Raw genomic sequence first — 13634 nt, 5'->3', positions numbered from 1 at the left:
GTAAAGTTGTTAACAGTGCTTTAATAAGGTGCATAGCATTTCCTAATGATTTCCTAATATTACTGTTCAGATTAAAGACATAATGAGCTATTTTCTCTTCCCTTCACCTAAAAATCCCCTTCATTATAAACTGATGTTTAACCATCTGTTACCACAAAACAATAAGCTATGTGACTCAAATGACTCTACATTAGGAAATCCTAATTTAAAAATTACTATTAAATGTTTTTTTTGAAATAAAAAATCCTTAATAGTGATTGCAGTCTCTGGAATGAATTTCATTTCAGACTGCTTCCTTACCCCAGCCTTGTTAGCTGCTCTCAGTCTGAAGCTGTACATCCTCCCTGGAAGAAGGCTGCCCACTGTGCACTCAACATCAGAACCCTGGTAAACCTCTCTGTGTTCATCGCTTTCTGCCTGAAACATTTCCAGACCATAACAGGTAATGGGTGAACCACCATCTACCTGAGGTGGTCCTAAAAACAAGAAAGAAAGAAAAGCTTATTTAATTTTAACATGTAACACATTTGGATCCCTTACAATCTCTAACACTTGTAATGAAATTACCCCAGCGCAGCTGAATTTCTCTTGCTCTTGGTCTACCCTGTAGCCTTGGGGGCTGGCATGGACCAGGAACCACTGCTGGTGTCTGCACCACTAAGGAATCAGATACCTAAAAAAGAAAGATAGATTAATGAAGTTATCCAGGCCAAAACAAAAACTATCAGTTATACCACAAGGCTAATACCTGAGTCAAAAACAAGATCTTCCCCTTTTTAACTGACATCTTCAAATATGTGATGATGCTGAAGTGATCTGGTATGTATTTCTCAAACCATGCCAAAATAATCATACAATATGCAAAATTTGCTTTTGTATTTTGGTACACATGCAAGGAGTAGAATTAAAAACAGTGGTTAATTATCAGTACAAACATAGTACAGATGCTTGAAATGTGACTTATTCAATGTAAACTCATTCTCTTTTGCATCAGAGTGCGGTCTAATGAGTTCTAAACCCTTACTTTAAGGGTTCTATCCTTTCTGTGGTAGAACCTCTCAGAAAGCAAAAGTTGGTAGAAGTGTCAATCAGAAGAGATTTAAAAAAAAAGAAAAAAAAGATATTTCAACGTTTTCATTGCTTAGCAATACCTGATCTGCAACAAGTTTCCACCTCTGAATTCTGGGCAAAAATTACCCAAGAACATAACAATACATGCAGCAGATGGCATTGACTGTTCTGGATGCAGACAGAAGTGAGCACCAGACAGTGAGGGGTTATTAGCTTCAGTGTGATACAGAAAGGTTTACAGAAAAAATGAATCTCAGAGTCTCATTTCACAGCTGGTTTCTACGTATACTCAAAGAAGAATGGACTGGTGATCTGCTGCTTTTCAGCTCCTTTGAACATATTGTTGCATTGATCAATTGCTGCTACTTAAAAGGCAGAATGTTTCACATATGTTCATGAGAAGCTGTAGAAGAGTTAATTACATATTTCTTCACAGTTGTGTTGATTTCTGACACCTTCAGAAAGTATGTGGACTTTCTGGAAATTATTTCCTCTTCGGTACTCAATGATAATTCTCAAATCGTGGCATTGGGCTGTAGGGATGTAGATTGGCAGAGCTGAAGTCTCCAGAGACTTGTGGTCTGGTGACTGAGAAAGCACTGCAGCCAAGCCAGCATTGAAGGAGTCCAGATTTATTCTTAAAGCCAGGTGTATTCCTTAAGGCAAGAGATTTATTCTGTAGTCAAGGTTATCTTTGCAGGAGACTTCCAGCTGGAGGAAGGGTACATACATTTATTTCATTGCAATAAGGCAGGGCTGGGTAGAAACAGCAAACAACAAGAATGGAAGGCTTTGAGATTTTTGTGACAGCAGCTTGATAGTAAAGCCCTGCTGGAAATCTGCAGAGAGCCAGGGCTGGCTTTGTTACACTTGCTGCTGAGAAGGGAGAACCAATACAGTAAGACATTTTGGTACTGGCAACTGAACTACACCACAGAATTGACAGTGCACATGTGTATGTAATTTGTGTGTGTAAAGGAGCATAGTATGGCACAGCAAATTACTTGGGAATACTGAAAAGTAGGACAATGTAAATATTTTAATTGTGCATGAGAGAGCACGGGAAGCATAACCCTGTAAAGCCTGAGAGAAGACTTCCTCCCCTGCCTGCTGGGGTGGCTTGGCTACTCAGGCAAGGTACTCCACTGACTACTGGAACTATATTAAATTCACAGAATCAGAGAATCTTCTGAGTTGGAAGGTTTCTACAAGGATCATCAAAGTCCAGCTCCTGGCCCCAGGACAGCCCCCAAGAATCTATATGAGAAACCACTGTCCAAGTGCTTCCTGAACTCTGTTACGCTTGGTGTTGTGACCAATTCCATGGGGAGCCTTCTCAAGTACCCTTCTTAAAATGCTGTATTGGGTTAGGCCTTAATGAATGACATTGTATAAATGTATTACATTGGAAAAGTATCCATTTCTGTAAAAAAGACAATCATGTCAAACAAAATATAATATCAGAAAAGAATATTCACATATATTTCTTTAACAAACAAGCAGAAACTCAAACCACTGTGCAGCAATACTGGAAATTCTCTGAGGTTCTAAATTATGGCTATTTTGTTAGGCACTTCTGCACAATACTTGCTTAAATATCTACTGGACCAGATTTTCTTACAGAGAGAAATTTTATTTAATAAAAATATTAGCTGATATTACCGTGCTTTGTCCTCCTTCCCCAATGCAATATACACGTAACCGATAGGAAGAGCCTGGATTTAGTCGGTCGCACACATGTTCCCTAGCGGCTCCGCTGTATATTGTATCCCATTTGTTTCCTGAAAGGTTAGGAATAAGTGTGCAATGAACCAAAGTGCAATTTGCCACACTTCAGTACCAGCCACAGCAGATACCCTAACTTCACTAAAATAAGTGTGTCCCTGATCTTTAATAAAAAAAAAAAAAATAGAAATTGAGACTGCTTTGAATTTCCTGGAAGATCCTATAATTTCATAAAGATAGTTTCCTAGGTGTAGGTCTGCTGAAGTGAAATAGCTTCCTTATTCGGCATTTATCTTAACTAGAAGAGAACACACTGGGTCAGCAAGCAAATTCAACATCATAACCAAATAAACAGGAAAGACAGGAAAGTAAAATTTTTCACAGAAAACTAGCTTCAAATTACATTATAATTTTGAAGGCTGTAACTATAGTTTACAATTGATGAAGTTTGTTTCTGTGTTCCTAAATGGCCCAGAAGCATGTGAAATTCTGATTCCATTATTTCCTACTCTTAAACCAGAAACTCTTTAGCATTTTCTCTCTGTTTAAAAGATTAAGCAGGGAACCTGGAGACTTTTAATTAAATCTCCAACAACTCAATACACCACAGAACTTAGAGGACTGGGAATGAAATGTAATGCACAACTCACTAAATCTGCATGAAACACTTGGGTGCATCATTCCAAAAGTGACTTAATGTGACTCATGACACATGACAGAGAGAGGAAAGCAATAGACTAAACATCAAAAGAACCACAACTGAGAGCCCTGAGAGGGCTCCTGTCGTATCTGGGGACAGTGCTGTCTTCATCTGACAAGGCTTGGGAGAAGTTTAAACTTCCATTCTTTATGTGACTGTTTCTGAACTCAATCAGGCTACTTAAGAGGTCAAGATTTTAAAATATTTTAGCAAGAGAGGTTTATGTCCAGTTTAGAAATACTGTCAGTTTTGTTTCTGTATGAAAGAACAGAAAAGCAAACAGCAGAAAGTTATCCCAGCTGCATCATTGTTCTCTTTTAATAGTGATAAATGGAGTACGAGCTTTTCTTTCATCTGCCATGCAGACAACAAAGGTACATGTCCCTGTCTTCTTGCCCTAAAATGTCTGAAATATGTAATTTCATTTCTAAAACTGAATAGACCTAATTAGTAAGTTAAACAAAAAGCATCTCTTGCATCACAGAATTTTGTGGCGTCTTTCTTTTCTAAGTCAGAGAAAAAGAATTTCTTGTGTACAAGCATCAATGTGTCTCTATTTTCTTTTTGATGTCAGTCCCTGGCAATAACTTTCCCTATCATAATACACATTTTATTCTTCCCACATGCACACAGAGACAGAAAAAACCCCCCACACAAGTGAATTCCAATGTATGATCCTAATACTTACCACTTAAGCCTTCAGACATTTCCACAACATACGTATTTATTGCTGCTCCCCCATTGTCTTTCGGTGGGTCTATAAAAAATAGCAATATTCCAACTAAGCAAGGTAAGTTAAATGGCATTATAGCTTTTGGGGAGGCAAAATCAACAAACAGCTGGAGATGGGTGCTTATTTAGATGGAGAGCATCCTAGTCCAGGGCAGTGGGAAATCACTCCAAGCCCTGCTTTGTGAAAGCCAGCTCTCAGCCCTTCTGTACACTCTACACAGGAAAAGGGACAAGTAAATCCCCCCTGGGAGATGCCACTGCAAACAATTCGGTCTCAAGTGCTGTGGAAGGCTGCCTGACCATGGATTCAAGGACACAGACTCCAATGGTCCTGTAATTTGGACTGCAGACAGGAAAAAAGATCATACAGATTTGTATATAAAAATATTTTGAAATTATTTAAGGACAGAATTTCAAAAAACTAAATATTTTGAGACAGAAGAGAAATCAAGAATTCTAACCTGAAAACTTATCTCTTAACTTCTAATATATCACTAGAAATTGAGTGCACTATCCTCCCTGGTACAGTATTCATGTACAAGATACAAATCTATAGACCTTTCTTTGACATATAATCCTAATATTGATTCTTAAAGATGACTTAGAAAACAGCAAAATTAAAATAATGTAAAACAACATTTTGAACAAATATAAACATGGCATTATAATTCAACACAGAAGGGTACTCCTGCCTAAACACCACATTATGGATGGATTAAATTATGTTGGCTCTTAGGCAAGAGTTATGTATCATAAAATGCCAGCTATATAAAATGAGAATTACATGGCAGATAGCACTTCTTTGGTTGGAAGGAAATTACTCCAAATGAAAAATGGAATTGTCACATTAATTACCACATAGAAAGAGTATCACTGTTCCAAATAAAAACTATTAAAATTTTATATATAAATGGATATTTTAGGTTGCTTTTGATACACAAATCAGGTATTTTTAAAAAAACTTTATACATTATGTATTGTATATAAAAGATCAGGTATCAGGTCCTGACGTAGATGAGTACTATTTATACTCTACAAGTAAATTTCTTATTATTGATGTTGAAGAATTAAACACACTAATAAACGGAAACAGATAAGAAGTGTCGGTAAATGTAATTTTTTACTGTTTGATTTTAAGCTGAAGTACTGCATCACACAGTACTGTTTAACCTTCTATTTTACAGCATAAGGCTAAAAATTCCTGAGCTTAAAGAAAAGTTTCTCAACATCCTTAGCAGATATAAATTAATCTATCAAAACCAAATAGCTTGAAGATACAGGTTGAACTTCAATCTTCTCTTTCAATAACAACCCAGAATGTCAAGCACCTGCTTTTTGTGCCAGAGAAACAGAACTTTGTGCATCGATTAACCACACTTTTTTTAAGCATTGTAGTCCATTGCAATAACAGTCCCTATTACAATTAGCATATTACCCTTCCCTTATTATTAGCTATATTGCCACACTACGTATTTTGATTCAGTATTTTTCCATGTAAATGGATCATAATGGCTTGATTGAGTGAAGTGTTACTAAAGTAAAACCTGACCTCCTGTATAAAAAAATTATATATATGATATATATATTAAAAATAAAGAAGAAATACTCTAGAGCTGGAAAACATTCTTACCCCAGATTATTTTAAAACTTTGTGCATGAGTTTTTCCTTTCACTGTGGGTTTTGAAGGTACTCCAGGTTTGTCTGGACAAGTAATGTACTCCACTGTCTCACTTGGACTGCTTTTCCCTTCTGAGTTATAAGCAATGACCTGTAAATATATATATAATACTATGAATGCATTGGATAGTGGTATGCTATTCACTGTTTTTGGTAAGGAAAAATTAATTCATACTGCATATATAGATAGACAAATAATAAACTAGCACAAGAACTAAAGTTATTATATACATTCATTTTACATTTTAATTAGTCCCATAGTTAGACAATCACTATACTGAAAATATAAATGCATGCAAAATGCTAGAAAAAGCCAAATCCTTAAAAAAAATCCCTCCCATCCTAGTATAGGACCTTCTTTTATAGAAATACATTCAGAGATAAAAAAAGTGTTTATATGGGTAAGTTGTATTAACAACATCAAAGGGATTTTATAAACTCTTCAGTCCCAAGGATCATTATGGCAAAAGGCTGTCATGAAAGTCACATGAAGGACAAGGAATTATATTTGTCAAAGGTAAATCATGTTTAACCAACCTGAGTGCTTCCATGATCAAACAACTTGCTCAAGAAATGCAGGACAGCTGGGGACATCATCTACCCTAATTTTAGTGTCATCTCCACAACATATACATAGATAAGCTGGTTAAGATAGCACAGATGGACCACAAGATGGGTGTAGAAAACCTGACAGAATGCCAGGCTCAAAGGGTGTTGGCTAATGATTTGAAGGCATATTAGCAGCTGCTCATGAGTGGATTTTCTCAGCAGCCAATCCAAGGTCAGATTCATTATCTTCAGAAGTGACCTGGGTGACAGGAGTGACGCTCCCAGATTTGCATATAGCACCAAACTAGGAGAATATAGACATATGCTGGAGGGAAGAGCCATTATACAGACTTTGATAGGCTGAAATATTGAATGAACAAGAACTGTATGAGCTTTGGACAAAAGATAGAGTCTTGCACCTGGGATAGAATATTCCCAGCACCAGTGCAGTCTGGGGTCTCACTCTAGCCAGTTTTTCTTTTTTTAGCTCTGCTGAGAAGGGCATTGGGATTCAAGTAGGAGCAAGCCAAATAAATCAGCAAAGCATCTTGGCAGTAGCAAAACCAAATGGTTTCATGGGTTGCATCACCAAGAATTTTCCCAGCAGAACAAAGGATTTAATTATGTCACTTTACTCAGCACTTTTAAAACCGTGCTTTGAATACTGTCCAGTTTTGGTCCTCCCAGTTCAAGGGACACTGGGAAACTGGAAAGAGTTCAGAAGAGGGCCAATGATGATCAAGAGGGCATGATGATCAGAGGATTAGAGAACCTGACATTGGAAAAAAAAGCTTTCTTTTATTCTGCCTGAGTAAAAAGAAGTTTCACTGGGAAGGATCTAATTGCAGCCTTCCAATACTTAAGAGATAGTTACAGAAGAGATGACATTGCCTTCCAAAGGGTCTGTAACGACAGGATGAGAGCCAGCAGACATAGTGTGCTAGGGGAAATTCTAGCTGGATATAAGAAAAGAAATTAATTTCTATTAGAACAGACAGCCCAAAGAAGTGGTTGAATTGTCCTTGCTGGAAGTACTGAAATCTCAGCTCAACAGGGCTGGGACAGGGTTGAACTGCCTAAGCCTTCTACACAAATTTGACCCAGATGATCACTAGAAGTCTTTTCCAACCTAGACTTTTCTGTGACTCTAGGAAAACAAATTTGTGCTATTCTTTACTTTGTATTTTTTAGTTTAGTAAAAAGTAAACCACCTAGGAAAAAAGAAAAAAAGGAAAAGAGTTTTTTTCAGTTTTTAGATCTGTTTTAAGAATAAGCAGAATTGAAATGACAGCAGTGATGTTAGTACAGACTGAGAAGAGGAAATGCAAGCTAACATGTCTCTCAGACGTTAAGTCTCCCAATACAGTTTACAAGATTAATAATCATCTGGTTGTCTGTGTGTCCTTACAAATTAAGTTAAACAGGCAGTTAGCATTTACGTATTATAATATGGTTTCAAATGGTTATAAAGCTTCTTTCAAAAGCCTTAAAGAATATTACTACTAATTAAGTCTTTCCCCTGTATAATAAAAATTAAAGACCTGATTAACTTAACATTTGTTTCTCCTTTATGGTCCATGAATGGGTGAACAGAGACTTCTGTTTATTGTTTTGCTAATAAAAACAGGGTATAAACATGGGAGTTTATTTGAATGAGAAACTTAGGATGTTTAAATAACTATACATTTACTAGTAACCAGTATAATTAATGTGTAGTATTACTTTCAAAGGAAGACTATGGTCATGTCCTACAAAAGCTAGTTTCAAGACAATGACCTATTCTTTAGTTCATGTGTAGCGGTAATAATGCTAGAAATGCATTGTATATTTTAAATTATTTCAATACTAAGTTTGTGCAAAAACCCCAACAAAATCATATTCAGAAGTGCAAAATATCATCTGAAAAGGAGTACTTACATGCTGTAGTGTTAACTCAAATCAATCAACTCAAACTATTTCCTTCATATTGCAAAGAGAAGCTGTTCTTCAACAGTTCCCAATTCTTCCTTAAGAAATAGTATTTTAGGTGTATGTGTGACAACAGCTATCAACATTTCTCACTTGCAGGAAAAAGGCAAGATGAGGTTATTCTGATTGTACCTCAAGTTGCACCAGGGGAAGTTTAAATTGAAAATAAGGAAAAATTCCTTCACAGAAAGAACAGTCAAGCATTGGCAAGACTGCCTGGGGAAGTGGTATAGTAACCACCCCTGGAGGTATTTCAAAGATGTGAAGATATGTTGCTTAGGGATGTGGTTTAATGCTGGGTTAAGAGTTGATCTTACAGGTCTTTTCCAACCTAAATTATTCTGTGATTCATACTGTGGGACACATCTTTAGCTTTGTTCCAAAACTCAAGTAACTATTCAAGAGTGACACAGAACATAGAATAGCTCAGGCTGGAAGGGGCCTGAAAGATCACCTGGTCCAACCCTTCAGGGCAATGTGAGCCTAGATGAGATTATCTAACACCTTCTCCAGTCATATCTTGAAATCATCCAGTGATGGGGACTCCACCACATTTCTGGGGAGGTCGCTCCAGTGATTACTTGATCTCACTGTGGAAAATTTCTTTCCTATACCAAGATGAAACCCCTTCTAGTGCACCTTGCAACTCTTGCCCCTTGTCATCTCCAGGTGGTTTCTTGTGAAGGGAGAACCTCCCTCTCTGTAGTCAAGTTTTAAGTGCTAGCAAACTGTGATGACATCCCTTTGAGCCTTCTCCAATGAGGTAATATGTAATTCCTTTAGACTTTGATTATAAGGCAGGTTCTCCAGCCCTTTTATAATTTTTCTTTGGCCCAACTCTCCACAAGAGACCTTTGGACCAACTCCCACTCTGCCTGTCTTTTGTGAATTGTGTGGATCAGAACTGGACACAGCTATCCAAGTGTCATTTGACACAAGCTGAATACAAGGACGATTTCTTATCTCTGCTAGCAATGCCACCGCTAAATCAGCCCAGGATCCAGTTTGCCTGAATGTCCCTTTCAGCAGGCTGCTCCTAGCCTATAGTGGGCTCCTTGGTTATTGCAGCCCAGGTGCAGGGCTTTGTACTTGTCTTTGTTAATCTTCATACTGTTTTTGCTACCTCACTCTTCTAGTCTGTCCAGGTGTTTCTGTAAGATAGTTTTGCCTTCTGATGTGTTCATCTGACCACTCCATGTGATGTCATCAGCAAACTTGGTGAGGGTGCTTTCAATTCCACTGTCAAGATCAGCTGTGAAAACGAGCAGCACGGGGCCTCTTATCCCTAGGAGTTCCTAATACTGACATGCTGTCAGCCTAACTAGAAGCCATTGATCACTACCCTCTGAGTGGGGACTGTTGGCCAGTTTCCTACTCATCTAACCCTTTGTGTTTTGCCAATTTGGCCAGGGAAAAGACTGTGGGAAACTGTTGAATGGTGCTGAAGTTCAGGTAAAAAACACAGGTCTCCTTGGACCAACTGGAAGTGTTACCTTGATGTAGGATATGATCAGGCTTGTCAGCCATCATTTACTTTTGGTGTAGGCTATTCCCAACTGCCTGCTTGTAATATTTCCTAGGAAGACTTTTCCATTTCTTTTCCAGTGACTGAAGTAAGATTAATGGGCCTGTAGTTCTCTGGGTCCTCTTTTGGACCCCTCTTGTAGGTGGGGGGTATTCCATTCCTCTTCCAGGTATTCCATATCCTCTTCAGGAATATCCGTTGACGTGTATCACTTTTCAAATGTTACACATAGGGGTCTTGTGGCAATGTCAGCCACTTCCCTCTACATCCATAAGTGGACTGAGCCCTTCCAACAGACCAAACCCCAGCTTTGTCACTGCTATCTTATCCTGTGATCTGGGGTCCAGTTATGCTGGTAAAGCAGAAACAAAGAAGGTATTAAGAATCTCTGCTTCATTTGCATTATTAGTAACTTGCCTCTTTGCCCTGTTTAGGAATGGCCTCTATGTCTTCCCTGTGCTTCTACTTCTCACACATCTGAAGAAACATTTTATGTCATTCTTGTTATCTTTGGTCAATTTCAGTTCTAGTTGATCCTAAGCCTTCCTGACTTCAACTCTGCCTGTCCTGGAAAAGTTCTTGTAGTCCTTAATGGCTATTTGATCACCTTCCCATGGGCAGTATCCTTCTTTCCACCTTTTAACCACACCCAAAAGCTCATAGTTAGGCCAGACTTCTTCCTGAACTAATAGTTCAGCCCTCATGCTTAACAGAACATGCCATGGTAATATGGATGACTTATAATAATTTTTTTTTTTTTTTAATCAAGGCGGCTCCTTATCCTAACACTTTTATTGTGTTTACTATCAAAGAACCCATAGCTATACAAAGTATTATCACCCATGTATACGAAACAAACCAGCCAAATAAAAAACCCCAGCTGCTAAGAGCATGTGACTTGGAGTTTCAAGATATCTGCAACTGTGTTATACCCTTGCAGAGGTTCTTATTGCTTCTGCAGAAACAATAATGCATGTGTTCAGCTGACAGTTTTAGGAGATTCAAATAGTAAGAAACTGGCATAAAATTCAGTTTTCCTTAAAAAAGGGCCCTCCCCACTTCTAAGTCAATCTCAAACTAGTCTGGTGCCCAAACATATGAAAAAATATCTTACCCTAAATTTATATTTTGTACTACGCCTCAAATTCTTCACCGTGTAGGTAAGATCATCACCATCATATTTTGGCTTGAAACCATATCCCTGCAGAATTAAATAGGATTATTTGAACATTAGCTTTGCAGACCAGAGGATCTAACATACTTCATACAAATAAATTACTGTTTCAGACTGTAATTATTATTGGTCCCTGACAAAGTAATAAGTGCACCTTCATTGTGTAAACAGAAGTTGTTTTGTTTTCTTTATAAGAGTTGTGAATTCATTAACCATTTTCCAACCAAAAGAGGAGAAAATATCAGTAAGAAAGACATATACAGTCACTGGAAATTTTACCTAACGCTTTCAAAAGGTAGAACACTACTGATTTTGAAACAAATGTTGTTAGTCTGAAATCACATCTAGAGGGACCACACTTCATGATGCAATTGCTTTGATCAGCTCTTATAAGGCTTAAGTTGCACACACAAATTCACAAATTTATAAGCAATTTAAAAGTCTTTTCAGAAATGGGGCTTAATAATACTAAACACAATTAAAAGAAGAAAGCTAGGTGGCCTGGTCACAGCAATGACAAGTCATTAGCTTAATTTCAGAAAATACAATTCCTCGTAGAATAGTCTAGCAAAAATAATCATTGCTATACTAATACAATAATGTATCAAACATATTGAGAATAATTATTCTAAACTTACTGAGTTCTCATCCTCCATCTCTAATATATATGAGATTCCTTCATCTGATGGTGTTCCTGAGGGTTTAGTCCACTGAAGGGATAACCAAGTAACTCCAGCATTAATCAGCAAAGGACTTGCTGGTGTGGTTGGGGCAGTGCCTGAGGTATGATACAGGACTTCTTCACTAAAATCACTGTTTAAAACAGACAATATGTAAACTAACTAGACACAATAATTAATAGCTAAAAACCAAAATTCGTACTAAACACAGCTATGATAGTTTCTTGGAGATATGCACAATGGGAAATTGTAAGCTGTTATATGCAAACAACTTAACTTGCCCATGAGTATGTCAGTAACAAAATATCTGAACAAGGTTACCATGTTCATAATTGAAAGATTTCTTTGTATGATATAATTACAATGTTTTACTAACCAAAATGTTTTGCTTCTTCATATTAACTCAGTATTCTAAAACACAAAAGCTCTACATGCAATAATATACGACAGCGTCCTTCCTTTTCAAAGTGAAAACATGAAGGCATAAAAACATCTATGGCAAGACCTCAAAACAAACTTTGCTTATGTGTTCTGAGCTTACTTTGAAGTACTGGTTTCCCTAGAGATTCAGAAAATAATAGAATATTCTCCTTCAATGGTGAGCTACCTTAAGAGTTGATAAAATCAGAGTCTTACTGCAGAAAAAGAAGTAGAGTTTATACCACTGAATCTCCTAATGCAACTGTTATCTTTATTTGATTTAGATTAGATATACTGTGTGGTGAAAATACAAACAAATTACATAAAAAGAGCTACTGTGAAACAGAGGGATGCAAAAGTCAGTGAACAGGTTGTACAGATAGTCTGACATGCATCCAGCTAGACTAAAAAGCCCCACCTGCTCTCAGCTGGCTTTGCTGCTTTACATCAGATCTGAAGAATCATTTACAAGCCTAAAGCTAGTCTAGTATTTTTAACCATATGAAACTAATGTCAAAGATGTAATTTTAATCTAAAAGCTAAGGACTATCTAAGTGAGCACCAGGAAGCCCTGAAAATCCTCTCTATCGCTTAAACAAAGGTACCAGTTAAGTGTCTCATGTGTTTAGAACCTGACTTGCCAGAAAAATATCAATTAAAAGATAACTCAATTTCACTTTCTCTCTTACTCAACCTATATTATAGCAAAGCACATTTTGTATATTTTGGTCTGTACTGAAGTATTTTTGGCATTTAAAGGAAAAAAATCTTACAGACACCACATTATCAAGAGTGTTGATAGCACAGAAAACAGACATATTGCCTGTGAGGACTGTAAAAGAGATGTGAAGCAAGAAGGGCAAAAGTTAAAAACAAGAGAAAACTTCCAAATTCGTGGGAATAGTAATTTTTTTCTTGTAAGAAGTCAAAAGCAAGAAAATTTCTGGAATGGAAATTGATACCTACAATATATTTACTAAAAAAAGATCGGCATTTTATAGGCAGTCTGAAGAAAGCATTAAGAGAGGTTAGATACAAGTAGCATGTCTAACACTTTTCAAAACGAACTATTGAAGGAGTCAACTTACAAGTGGATATAAGGTAAAAAAAAACACATCTTAAAAAGATTCAATCTCTAAACTTGCTTGAACCACTTCAAAATACACTGAAATAAACTAAGAGTTCCAACCATAGTCATATTTGAATGCATATTAAACAATTCCCTCAGAAGTACAGTACTATTTATTTTTGGAAATAGATTTTATTTTTTCCAGTTTTCTTTAACCACTGTTTCATGTAGGTTAGAATTAAATTTAAAAATTAGTAACTCAGAGATAAAATATCTATTCTTGTTGGTAAAATGATTTAGACAAAATTTTGTCTCCAGATGCCTTATGTTCTCAACATTCTTC

The 13634-nt window shown here is 36.9% G+C and overlaps 1 protein-coding gene across 7 annotated transcripts in view; it reads right to left on the bottom strand.

The window, feature by feature from the left end:
* The window catches only part of FNDC3A (fibronectin type III domain containing 3A), a 113281-nt gene that overhangs the window by 12275 nt on the left and 87372 nt on the right, over nt 1-13634 (bottom strand). For all 7 annotated transcript variants that reach the window (XM_015625685.3, XM_015625675.3, XM_033514812.1 and 4 more), the window contains 7 exons: nt 11761-11935; nt 11063-11149; nt 5859-5997; nt 4185-4253; nt 2734-2852; nt 568-673; nt 301-476 (listed from right to left, as the gene is read on the bottom strand). In XM_015625685.3, the coding sequence (XP_015481171.1) occupies nt 301-476; nt 568-673; nt 2734-2852; nt 4185-4253; nt 5859-5997; nt 11063-11149; nt 11761-11935 (871 nt within the window). The remainder of the gene's footprint in view (nt 1-300; nt 477-567; nt 674-2733; nt 2853-4184; nt 4254-5858; nt 5998-11062; nt 11150-11760; nt 11936-13634) is intronic.

The sequence above is a fragment of the Parus major genome, chromosome 1 (genome assembly GCF_001522545.3).
Source record: "Parus major isolate Abel chromosome 1, Parus_major1.1, whole genome shotgun sequence".
Lineage (NCBI taxonomy): Eukaryota > Metazoa > Chordata > Aves > Passeriformes > Paridae > Parus > Parus major.
The sequence above is the reverse complement of the archived record's forward strand: the minus strand, read 5'-3'. Positions and strand labels throughout refer to the sequence as shown.